Source organism: Peromyscus eremicus, chromosome 5 (assembly GCF_949786415.1).
Source record: "Peromyscus eremicus chromosome 5, PerEre_H2_v1, whole genome shotgun sequence".
Lineage (NCBI taxonomy): Eukaryota > Metazoa > Chordata > Mammalia > Rodentia > Cricetidae > Peromyscus > Peromyscus eremicus.
The window spans coordinates 120,266,847-120,280,214 of NC_081420.1; the positions used below are offsets into that span (position 1 = coordinate 120,266,847).

The 13,368-nt window shown below is 38.8% G+C and overlaps 1 protein-coding gene across 1 annotated transcript in view; it reads right to left on the reverse strand.

The window, feature by feature from the left end:
• Nucleotides 1-217: 217 nt before the first annotated feature.
• The window catches only part of Hhip (hedgehog interacting protein), a 92,637-nt gene continuing 79,486 nt past the window's right edge, over nucleotides 218-13,368 (reverse strand). The window contains exons 12-13 of the mRNA XM_059264315.1: nucleotides 9,456-9,604; nucleotides 218-6,834 (exon numbers count right to left, since the gene is read on the reverse strand). Of these exons, the coding sequence (XP_059120298.1) occupies nucleotides 6,641-6,834; nucleotides 9,456-9,604 (343 nt within the window). The 3' untranslated portion in view covers nucleotides 218-6,640. The remainder of the gene's footprint in view (nucleotides 6,835-9,455; nucleotides 9,605-13,368) is intronic.

Sequence of the window (13,368 nt, forward strand, 5' to 3'; positions counted from 1 at the left end):
TGCCTAATATGTCTACGCAATGAAACTGACCCTGACGTTAGCTCTAATTTGGGTGGGAAATATTAAAATTAGATCATAAATAATGACAAGAGACAATATTTATAAGTAGCCTGAATATAGAGTACTTCAAAAACAGTGTTCGGATCACCAGTCTGAAAATTTAGGAGGAACTTTTAAAATTTTAAAATAAAAACAAATTTTGAAAGGGTACATAGCATGAAGTCATAAGATAAAGTTTAATACATTTGATCATGTTAAGACACAAAACACAGCCAATCTAATCAAATTTCAGGCATGCATTTACATAAATATATTAAATTAAGAAAAGAAATTATACACTTAAAACATCCTTTCACCTAAAAAACATTAAATCCACAGATCAACAATAAAGCCAATTCTCTGCATTTACCACTTCTTCAAGATACAGTTGTTCTATTTTAAAGATAACACAAATATACTTGTTAGAATTTATATGCATTATACATATATCATATATTACATAGATAGTGTGTATACATATGTAGTGTTTGTACAGATAGATAAATATATATATACATGGGTGTGTGCTCATGCACAGATACACACAGATGTACTTGAGGCCATCTGTCCGTCTGTACTACTGCTGGAGTCTGAGGCTGAGGCAAACTGGAGCTAGTTGGATGTGAGATTCCCTTTCGCTTCACACATGATAACCATGCCAGCAAATGGATAGCCCTGTGCTGGAGGACACACTGGCCTTCTCTGCAGTGTGAAAGTATGCGAGGCACTTTAGCATTTATATTGCATTAATGAGGAGATGGGTGACTGAATAGTAGAAGATCAATCAAGGAACACTGCATATTTTTACAAACTGATTTAGTGAACCAGATTTGTCCAAACTCCGGGGAATCATGTGAATCAGTAACTGTGCATACTAATTTTTAGAATATTCTAGAAATCAGAATAGTTCCTATACTAGTCCTGATCCTTTCAGCTTGCATCTGGGTTTACTATTTGTTCCTACTGTCTGCTGCCTCTTATTAACAGAAACCCAAGGATGGATTGGTTTTGAAATGTCCTGTAAGATTATGGACAGACTGCTTTAACTGTCAGCAGCCTGAAGGAAACAGACAACTCAAAACACCAAAACATGTGAGAAGAATGGAACACAAAACCACCCCTTAACATTTAACAAAATCTATCACAGATAAATCCAAGGAGGACACAAGGTTTTCCTATTAGAATTCTTTTATGCTTATGGCCATGATTCAATAATTTTTTCATTGTAATTAGACAGATACATTTTAATTAATAGTCTATTGTAGCATGTCCCAGGGAATCAAGTTGCCAAAATTCTACAGTACTTCAGTATTACTGTTACTTCATGGTTCTTAGTGACATGCACGTCCACACACATCTGATGGCTAGAATAAGATATGGGGATATCTGATATCTCATGAGGCTGTCAGTTTAGTTTCTCAAAAATAATATTGTGAAATGAACCCTCTGAACATGGATTCTTAGTTCATTCCAGAAAATTCATGCTCAGATTTTAAGATTATGGAGTAAAGAAACGCCCAATGTTTATTCTGGCACAGACCATACCAAGCCTAATCATACCTTCTTCATGTGAATGGAAACTACTGACTAGTTATTTTCAGTACAGACAGAAAGGATCAAGACTGAACTTCTAACTGTGAAGAAAAAGCTTATATTTGACCACTGTGAATTTCCCATCACAATATATAGTGTATATATATTATTGAGATATAATATACATAGACTATAGAGAAAAATTAAATATATACATTAGATTACATATATATTAGAAGATAAAATGTTATTCTTTTTACTTAAAAGATGATAGCCAACTGAGATAATATACTTTATATAGGTATGTTCACTTGCCAGGATATGGATCTATGTATTTCAAATCTATAAAGAATACATATTCAAAAAAGAAAACCCTGAATAAATAATGACCTCTTACTTTGTGATGTGCATGAAAGATTACTTTAGAATGATTGCTGAATTGGTGACATTTTTAAAAATTTTGCTGTTGACTGACAAATGAGAAGTTTTAGGTATAAGACTTTTTATTGATGCAAGAAATCTATTACTTAGTTGCATCTTTCCATCTGGGTGATACATGCCCTACATAAATTGTATGGGAAAACAAGGTAAATGATGGGTATATCTTGGCTTCATACTTAATAGAACTTAAGAAAATGCCAATCTCATAAATAAATGAATCTCTCCAAGGCTACTAGAATTGTGGGAATCAAGCAGGTAACTCCCCTTCATTTTCCCATGAGTCCTTTGCACTCCCCTAGAAGGCAACCTCAAGCCCATTCCAGAAGTTACTCAGAGGAGATGGAAACAAGGAAGATAGGCAGAACTTGGCAAGACCTGCATCTGACAGGCCCCAAGAACATGTTTTCAACATCTGTATGTGTCTACTCTTGGGCTTCCTATCTTATCTCACGTCACACTACCAATCAGATGTATGGCCAGTTTGTGCTGGTGTGACAAAGAAAGAGCAAATGCATGTCTCAAACATGGAAAGAGGAACTTTCTGATGGGAATCCATCAGCATTCCCAGAAACAGTGCCACCAATTCCTCAGGGAATAAAAATATGTTCATTTTCTGGGCATCTAAATTTGGTTGCGTTCTCTGACATGAGGACCTCACGGCAGGGAGGATAAGTGTCTGAGGTTGTCATCACCAGGACAGTAGCTAACTTCCTTTCACATGGACATGGAATGGTTTTCTTCAAAGTAGACTCTGTGGAGATGGTTGTCAATATGGTAGGAACTAGCTAGGAGTGTCTCTCCTGTCAGCTCAAGCTCTCTACTAGCGTGACGCTCCTTGTTTTCCCTCTGATTTTGCTAGAGGACTGACATGGGGCACCTCCACTGGTGGATGTGTGCGCTTTTCCTCATTCCTTTCATGACTATAGTAGACTAACCCGGTATGCTGGTTTTCTACTCTTCTCAATGATACTGAAATGAAGTCAATGTTGACTCCAGGAGAGAAAACAAAGGAAAATAAACCCCGCAAAAATGTATAGGTATCTGTCCCAGGACAACCTCATGATGGGCACTCATGATATGTCTATTTAGTGAAAAGCAACATAAAATGCAGGAAAGTGGAGGAAGAAGAGATTCAAAGAGAGATGGGTAGAGAGAGATGGGTGGGAGGGAGTAGAGAAGGGTTAGAGAGAGAGAGAGAGAGACCTTAGGTAATGTTCTAGACAGAAGTAAGGAAGTAAGCTGATGCACCTCCTATAATCTGACTGATATACTTCCTCCCCTCACCAACTTAAGCTGGACTTCTTTAATGTGCCAAGAGAAAGTGGAGAAACTCCTAACACACTAGTGTGTGCTTGGGAAGACCTCAGCCCAGCGTCTCACCTCATTTCTTACCCTGAGTAGATTTGTTAGCTACTTTGTGGTTCAGATATTAAAACAAAAGTCAGAAACAAATGTACTAAATAGCAGTCTGTTATCCCAAAACAGTCAACAGGAAAGCCATGACTACTCAGAGGCATGCAAATGATAAGGAAATAGTTTTCTAGCTGGGTTTTGTAGACATGAGTACATTTCTTTGCCCATCCTTCATGAAATTGATCAGTTAAATTGTAGAAACTTCTGAGTAAAGCTTGTGAAATATTTTCCAATACCTTAAGTAAGATTCTAAGATGAAAGGTAGACAGACAGATTTTTGTCGTCACTGAACTTTCTTAAATGTTCCCCCTTTTCATTTTATTATATGCCAATTTAGTTTTCATATCATTGTTTTACGTGCTTTGAATCAGGGCAAAAGTTTGGTAACAATACCGGTGGGAAGGTTATTTCACATTCAGCTGGTACTCTAGCTTAAGCTCTAGGATGGGCAGGGAATAATAGTAACTGTCATACACATGAGCATTCATGTAAATGACATCATTCTTCTTTTTAGACTGTGTACTTTGTTATATGGGTAGATTTTGACTTTTAAATGATTAAACATTTATTTTTCTTAGCTTACACTTTTTTTTAACCAATTCCTATCTATCTCCAACAAATCATTTGTGATAATCCCCAGTCATACATTTAAAAATCAACTTCAAGGAATAGACCAAAGAAAATTTTGGAATTGGTCACATAGTCTAAAACACACAGTCATCCATCAATCATTGCTATCTTACTTTTCTCCTAAGGACAGAAAGAAAGGAGTCTAGGGACTTTCTTTGCTTGGGTTAAATATCCATGGATCTTACTATCTTCTTTAAAGAGAATTTGGTATTTCATTTGAATAGCTCATTCTAGAAAAGGCAATGCCATCTGGGGTACATAATGATCACTAAGTCACTTGAGAAAAGGTTATATGTAAAGCAGCTCTGGGCTGGCCAGCTTCATCTAGGTTGTTTGAGTAGAAGACCTCCCAATGGAACATCTTCTCTTTAAGATGTGAAAGAAGCACTTGGGCTTTGAGACTCCGCTGGCTTTCCAGGGGTATCCTTCTTGTTTTTGCTCAAACTATGAATGGGGATATGTGCAATAAAACTGTACGATTTGACAGATTTAGACAGCTGGCTCCTTCACGAGATGTTCACATTCTGCCAATGTCACCCACATTGAATAAGGGATGATTTGATAGTAAGGTTGTCAGGGCAGTTTTTCCTTTTTTGAAATTGTAAAACTTTCTGTGATGGAATTCAGTAAAAGGACTACGAAGAGAAAGCAACGGAGACAAAAGATTGCTATTAACCTACAGATGCAGGCTACTTCATGGTTCACTGCAAGATTTGTCACAGTGTTGGGCCAATGAAGTGCTGCTGAGACCAGAAGGGACCACCCCTTTTCTGGGGTAAGAGGGCAATTTGGTCTCCATGCTCATTTAGTCCCAAGACTCCTTTGAATAGACTGTCAATTGAACCTAAATTGTGCAAAATTATGCATGCACTTTTTAATGCAGGCTATTGTTCACTAAGCACCAAGATTTCTCAACCCATTTCCATTGGTATGAGGTCACTGGAAACCCAAGGAATCATATATGGAAGACAGGAGCAGTGGAGCCAACCAATTGTTCCATGGCGTGGATTCCTTAGAATTCCTTAGACTCCACAATGTAATTGCAGCTCTCTCACCTAAAACAGCAGAGGAATACTAGCTGGGAGCCTGTTGTTGTTGTTTCATAATTAAGACTCATATTCCTAAGGATGAGGAGCTTGTGTGCAATGGCAGCCAGTACTGAGCACTTCGGTGAGGCTACAATTTGGATTCCAGAGGAATGGATGTTGTGGTAGAGGGTGTGTGCTTATCCTGGTCAGTAGTACAAAATCCCTTATACTTTGTTAAAATCCAAACATGGAGAGAACGGCAAATGGAAAACCATTAAAAAAATGTCCGTCAGACTCTTGTATTTAAAGTTAGAGTACATCATTTCTTTAAGAAAATCTGAACAGAGCATTTGCAGAAAATTTATTGAGGCAAGAACCAAAGGGTATTGTCACAGCATCCTGAAGGAACATATGTAGTAGAAGTCAGATTTGCCAAGAATGAAGATCTTAAGAATCTGTGTATTTGGCAGCTTATGCACAGCCTGTGTTGGCTGTGAATGAGCAAGCTCTTCTCCATGGCAGGTGGATTCAGAGTGCACACTGGAACCTTCTAATCCCACAGACTCTGACAGTCTTGCTATGGTGAGAGCACGTTACGAGTGTGCACCCTGGGATTCTTTAAGGACTGGCTCTTTTCTTGCTTTTCGTCCAACCAGCGTGATTACGTGTTGGCGCAAGGACACTAGATTAGATCCACAGCACATTAAAGGCTGTTTGCTTTCTTACTCTCCTTCTTTCCAATTAAGTTGGTGAAAATGTAACTTTAGTATTTTACAGGACAGGGCAAAGGTGTTTCATCTAGGTGATGTCTATATTATAAAAATAAAATAAAAATATAAATATGTAACACAAACCCAGTGCTTATTGTTACACAAAATGTACACTAGAAGCAGTCCATTCAGGAAGATTGCTTTTTCAAATAGGCCGTTCTGACTTAAAACATTTGAAAACCATCTTGAGATTAAGCTGAAGTAACCAGATTGCTCTACCAAATAAAAAGGTAAGTGTGCAACGTTCTGTAGCAAGATACATCAACAGAAACGCAGATTACAATCTTACATCACACTACTTGTTCAGAAATTCACCAAGGAATTTGGAAACATGCTCTCTTATTATAGACCTTTAATATAAAAATATTTCCACCACATTGCACAATAACAATTCAAAACACTACCATGGTCAACTTTAGTAATTACAGACAGAAATTTCCCGGGAACTAAAAGAATATCTTCTGATGCCATAAAAACTCTGTGATAATTCACAGTGGAACTTCTGTATGAAGTACTTCACACCAGGAAGTAGATATTAAAAAACAAAACAAAACAAATCTGTTATACAACCTTGAGTTTGGGGATTGTGAGTGCACGTGTGGACGCGTGTATGTGAACAAATGAGCCAACATACACACTGAAATGTGCACATTTCTGAAAATTGCTTTTAAATTACTAAATGAAAATGAACTCACGGGAGTGTGTAGCAGGAGGATAGTCTCTCTTTTTAATGACAAGATCAAAATAAATGCCCACCGGGAAGGAATATTCAAACTGTCCCAGAAACTATACAATGTAACTTGTGAGATCCAGCAAATAAGATGTCATGTCAATGATCTGATCCAGAATACCTGCCCTGGCAACTCTGCGGATGCTTCTGTCCACTTGTTCACACTGAGGACCAAGATAGCCTTTCTTACAGAGGCACTTGTTGGGTCTGACGCAGACACCTCCGTGACGACACGCTGGCTCACATTTGGCTGCAAGAAAGAAAACACCACGGTGTTCTTAATCTTCATGTGAGAAGCCATGTCATGTATGAGATCAGGTACTTGATGAATAAGGAACATTGGTAAAAGAAGCCAGAAGACAGTCACAAAGTGATTGGGGAGGGTACACAAGCAGGACAGTGTCCAGGCCCGAGCTAACGGTCCAGATGTCGGCACACTGAGAAGCCGAGCTCCTGAGAAACTATAGCCGCCATTTGCAGAACTGACACTAACAGCAATGTTGGCCCTTTCAGCTCCTGCTCCACGGGGCATTTCAACCAACAGCAACTCCATTCCTTCAGGGTAGGACCTCAGGGGAAGGAGGCTGGTCTTGAGCAAGGGGCCATCGGCTGGAGCAGTTCCAACGTGACACTGAAATAAGGTCAGTTTGGGGGTGGGAATTTCATGCACTATCTGGCATCTGGTCTCCCTGGCATCCCTGCTTTCCCATGCTAAGACAGGGGATGCATGGGACACATTGCTCTCTGATTATGCCTGAAGCCCCGTCCTGGGAGTACAGGAGACTGGCAGAGGACATTCTGAACAATGCTCTTTAGGGCTATTTCACAGCATAGTCTCTATTAAATCATTTTCCCACTACCATCTAGGAAGAGAACGTGAAGATTTACTGCCATAAAGGTATGGAGAGACACAGTTTGGTATATCCATGAATTGTCACTTATTGATAAGTCTGGAGGGGGGGTGGAGCCACCACAGACACAATAAAATTCTTTGAATACATTTCCTTGTCAGAATCAGGATCACCTTTGTCTTTTCAGATACAGTATTCAAAATTCATGGCTCTGGGACTGACCCATGGAAAAAAAAGTATAAGAAAAAAAATGAAAAGAGTTTTCTCTTTCAAATTTATGGAGATGTGTGACCCACATAGGTATGTAAATAAAATTCTTCATTGGAGACATCCCAGATTACTTTTATAAATTGTTTTTTTCTCATTTATTGAAAATATTTAGATTTAATCAGAAGAAAATCTTAATTGAGAAGATTTTATAGAAACAAAACAAATGTTAAGCAAAGTTAACCAAAATTAACATATTTCTCTTATTGTGAATATCCATTAAGACACTGTATAACACATCAGCACTTAATATAATTTGTCCACCTTCACCTTAGCATGCTGTCCAGAGAAGGCACTCAGAAAATATTTTTTAACCTGCATTTGTTTGAGGTGACATAGTAGTTAGGCAAAGCACAAAAAATCTAACAGGATTGGTTGCTATATGAAGACACAAGGAGTTAAGAGGAATCCACATTATCAAACACCAAAAGAAGTAGAGAAATAATACTCAGGTATATGACTATTCGCACATTTGTACATTGATTCTTAATTTTGGGCTCAACCAAGCAAAAGGGAGATGGAATTGGTCAATAGAGTGGATGTTCTTGTTCTGAATAACTACCTAGATTCTGCTGAGCTGCAGTTACATATCTCTCACCTAGACTTGTAGCTCTAGTTCTAATCCGATGTTAGTAATGTTACTAAAAGGGCAGAAGCAATTTAAGCTTACAATATGTACTGTCTACATGACTCTTAAGCGTTGACTGTTTTTGTTAAGCTATATACAAGCTAGACAGGTCATGATTATAATATATTTTGAAACAAATATATCTTTAGAATAAAAAGCAGTGTATATGATCCAATAGAAATATTAAATATTAATTTGGATTTTGGCTTTAATGTGTGAAACAGTAGAGATCAAAATCACTTCTGATAAATGCCTGCACACTCCTTGTTGAATTTGTATTTCAAACTCAATCTTAAACTCTTATGTTTCTAAATTCATTCATTTTTCTTTTTTATTTATTTATGTATATGAGTGCTCTGTCCTCCTGTAGATCTGCAGGACGGAAGAGGGTACCAAATCTAATTATAGATGGTTGTGAGCCATGATGTGGTTGCTGGGAATTAAACTCAGGACCTCTGGAAGAGCAACCAGTGTTCTTAGTCACTGAGCCATCTCTCCAGCCCCTATTCATTTTTCTTAACATCATACCAATTAGAATTTAACATAGCACAAAACTGAGGAAATCTCACATGAAAGGCTAGAATAACCCGAACAAATGTGCTTCACTCTCTCTCTGAGCAGCTGCACACCTTCATGATGGGTCACAAGGGAGTGGAGCAGAATAGAAAAGTCTTGTATGTATCTAGATAACTGCGTTCTCCCCTTTTAGTTAGTAATACCCACTGAAAATCTCTGCTCCTGAAAATCATAGCAAAACGCAAGCAGCGAAGCCAGAGCGGGCATTTATGGGGTGTCTGGAAAATGCTTGCCGTTGGCTGGGTTTGGCAAACACTAAGTCTTTGGCGGGTGTGAATGCTCCAAATGCAGGGCTGTGGCGTGCTGTTCTTATTTTTTCTTCTTTTTTGAAAGGATTCAGTCATTTAAAGATCTTTTATGCTTATGATTAACTTAAAATATATGAACGTCCTATATTAAAACAGGAAAGATTTCGTTTGTAACTTCAGAAAGAGGTATTGTAAAGCGCTGGCCACTTGCATACTAGATGGTTCTAGAAAAAGGGGATGCTAGTTTCTCAAACAACCCAGGGCCATTTTCAGTGTTCTGGGTGATAACAGAAATACTAACCAACTCTGCAGAAGTCTCCTTCCCAGCCTGGACTGCAGCAGCACTTGCCCGTGGGGGTGTAGTAGCCATTCCGACAGAGACGAGAGCAGTCCGAGGTCAGGGTCTGTGCAGGTTGAACCGTGACTCTGCATTCCTCAGGCATTAAAGGTCTTCACCCGAAAACAAGAGTGGACATTGCATGTCAGTTGAAAATTAGTATGATGAAATTTAGTAGTCTTATAGCTTACAAAGGTTGTCTGCTGCTTTCAAAAGAGATCTTTTTTGCAAGTGACACAGTCAGTTCACAACTTTGGAAGAACAGAAAAATATACCAGTGATGTGGGGTAGCCTAAGAAACCTTATCAAAATTCTCCATTAAAAAACAGAAGACTAACACAGCTCTTTTGTATTTGTTAGCTACAATTCTAGAAACTATAATTTTAAATTCTGATTTGATGGCATGTATGTTCGCTCTGTGTGTGTGCGTGTGCGTGTGCGTGTGTGTGTGTGTGTGTGTGTGTGTGTGTGCCATTCTTGTGTGTAGGTCAGAGGTCAACCTGTGATGTCAGCTCTCTCTTTCCACCTTTCCATGGGTTCCTGGGATGGAATCCACGCCACTAGGCTCGCTCAGCAGGTGCCTTTACTCACCGAGCTTTCTTGCCAGCCCTCAGACTGCAATTTTAAAAATCGAAGGACATGCATGTTTTGAAGCTTCCCTTCACCCAGACCCACAAACACTTCTGGGATGGTCCTCGGGAGTTGCTCTTGTTATTGGGCTAGCTGGCAATACCACAGGGCCTGTTACGTCCATCACAGTGAACACTGGCTGCCTAACAAATGGGAATGAATCCCTTCTGTTCTGCCCCCTTCTCTTCTCCTTTCTTTTTTAATGGTTCTTGGGGTCAAACTCAGGGCTGTGAAGACATTCGGTGCGAGTTCTGCTGCTAAGCGGCTGGCTGCCCTCCTTTCTGCTCCCCACAACCTTGTCTTTTGGGGCAGGGTCTTCTAGCATTCCTCTCTTTCTCTGTCTGTCTGTGTCTGTCTCTCTGTCTGTCTGTCTGTCTCTCTCTCTGTATCTCTTTTTGGGGCAGGGTCTCCTAGTATCTCTCTCTTTGTCTGTGTCTGTCTGTCTGTCTGTCTCTTTCTGTCTCTCTGTCTCTCTCTCTCTCACTCACTCTATGTGTGTGTGTGTGTGTGTCTCCTTTTGGGGCAGGGTCTCCCTATCTCTCTGTCTCTCTTGCTTTTGGGGGAGGGTCTCACTGTGTAGCTCAGACTGGCCTCAGCTTTGTTTCATAGGTTGGACTTGAACTGGAAAGCCTCTTGCTTTGGCCTCTCAATTGCCAGGATTCCAGCTGTGTGCCACTGCACCCAGATCATTTACATTTATTTTGAGATAACAGCCTTCCAATTCCTTCTCTTTGAAAGACATCCTAATATGCAGGTGAGTATTTACGCTACTGAATAAATATCTAAACTATTAATGCAAAGAAAGACATGTATAGGATGGAGATTTTATGAATTATATAAAGTCAAATTATTTTATTGTCATATAATAATTTTATTGGCCCCTATTATGAAGAGAAAGAACATTAATAATAGCAAGTACAAATATATCATTTGCAATGTGAAACTTTATGTACTTCGTATTAATTGTTTTATGCTATTGTCATTTATAGAGAAAACTAAGCCATCAAAGGTTTTTAATGATTCTTCTGCTTTTCTCATGCTGTCATTCAAACAAGATCAAGCTGGCATCATAGTTTCAAATGTTCATGACCTAATATTTAGGGGAAAAATATTCAGTGTTCCTCTCCTAGCGTGTCCTATCCTCACTGGTCTCCATGTTACCACATGGTGAGAAGGACCTGCCAGTAAAGAGTCTAAACAGATGTCATTAGACTGTCATGTGCTTCCAGAGTCTAGGATTAGCCACAAAAACTAAGTTATAGGGCTTTCCTAAACAGATAAAGAATTAAGCCTTGGATATACATATATATATATATATATATATACATATATATATACATACATATATATATATGGAGAGAAAGAGAGAGAGAGAGAGAGAGAGAGAGAGAGAGAGAGAGAGAGAGAGAGAGAGAGAGAGAGAGGGTTTCTCTGTGTAACCCTAATTGTCCCAGAACTTGCTCTGTAGACTAGGCTGGCCTCGAACTCAGAGATCCACCAGTCTCTGACTCCCGAGTACTGGGATTAGAGTCATGTGCCACCACTGCTGCACAATGAGATTCTGTTTTCTTAAAATTAGTTATCTCCTCCTGCCAAAAGGAACAGTGATCAAATTTGGGGGCTTTCTGTAATGATCTAAAATCATGTGTTAAAATTTCAAATGCCAAAGATGTGTAGAAACTTCTATATCTCCTTTCATCAATAAAAGTCCTACTAGGCTAGAGTTAAATACCCAAAGTTCTCTCTGTTTCTTTCTTGTACAAAACTCTTACTTTATTTGTGAGGCAATGGTGTTTCTGATCACCAACAAAGCAAGTTTCAGGAGTCTTGAAGCTCATTATTAAACAGAATGTGTTATATACACTAAATGTAACTTTTTCAAATGAACTCCATCAAGACAAACTTTTCTCTCTTGGTAGCTCATAAGGACATAGAAGAACATGTGGACCATGGAAATGCTTAATGAAATCTGGATGAGTTTAATAGACTGGGTGTTTGAAAGTGTGTCTTTTCCCATGCTACTGTGTAGAGATTTTAGGAATATATGGGCTATGGAGGGTCTCATTATGTAGCCCTGGGTAGTCTGGAGCTCACTATGAGCCCTGGGCTGTCTTTAGAGTCACAGAGACCTGCCTATTTCCCTTTTCTTAGTCCTGGGATTAAGGGTGTGTACCTCCACACTGGACCAAGCTGATATACTTTCATATCATCACCATAAAACTCAAAAACATTTGCTGTATTTTTTATTGCCTAACAATTCTTACTTATGGTATAGTTACATTGATCACAAATGATGTTTTCATGTGAACTACAATATTAGTACATCAAAGGCTAAGACGTCAAGGTCAGCATGTCCTGAAGACAGGGATTTGTTTCCTTGTCCAGAGAGGAGGTGAGTCAATGTATTGAAATTCATTTCTCTAGGAAGATATTTGATAAAGTATGACAAAGGTCTTTGGTAAAGTCAAGCATTCCTTCCTCTCCCCATGTGTTTGCTGTGACAGCCTCTTTTCCAGTGAAATAAACAGGATCCTTTACATGGGCTGAAGAAGAGGAGGGGCAAGGTAGTGCATGAATACTACTTAGCCATACCTAGATGACAGGCAAAAATCGATAGTATTGGCATCCATCGTATAACTAATTTTAATACTTATTTTCATTGGGCTAGAAAATTGTGTGTTTAGTATATAATCTAATTAGAATCATTGGAATAGGTTTGTTCTTTTAAACAATCTTTTTTTTTAAGCCTCTGGACTCCGAGTTTTACTGAATGGACGCAGAAGTAACTTGCAAAATAGAAAATGTAGCCAACAGGGTGTTTGGGTTTGCAATAAAAAATATATTGAGCCTATGTGTTGACAGCTATCCCCACAGCCCTTAAGCTTAATTTGAACCAGAAAAACATATTTCCTCATCTCCTCACATGACAAATAACGAAACACTGAGGGGCTATCACAGAGAATTGTCCAACATTCTTTAATATAGAAAATATTGTTTTCAGAAAGTTCAGACGTTTTCTTAGAAACTCACTTTGGCTGGCTTTGTGTAGTGGTGCACAGGTTTGGATCCTTCTTTGAAATGAGGAGGGACAGTGGGAAGCATGGGTTATTTACAACACACATTGTCTGTATTGACTTTCTGTGACTAGAAAAGGCCAGCAGTGGCTGTCTCTGGGTAGTGGGATTCTGGGTGGTTTTAATTTAATGGCACTTAATTTAATGAATGAACAAATAAATTAATAGATGAA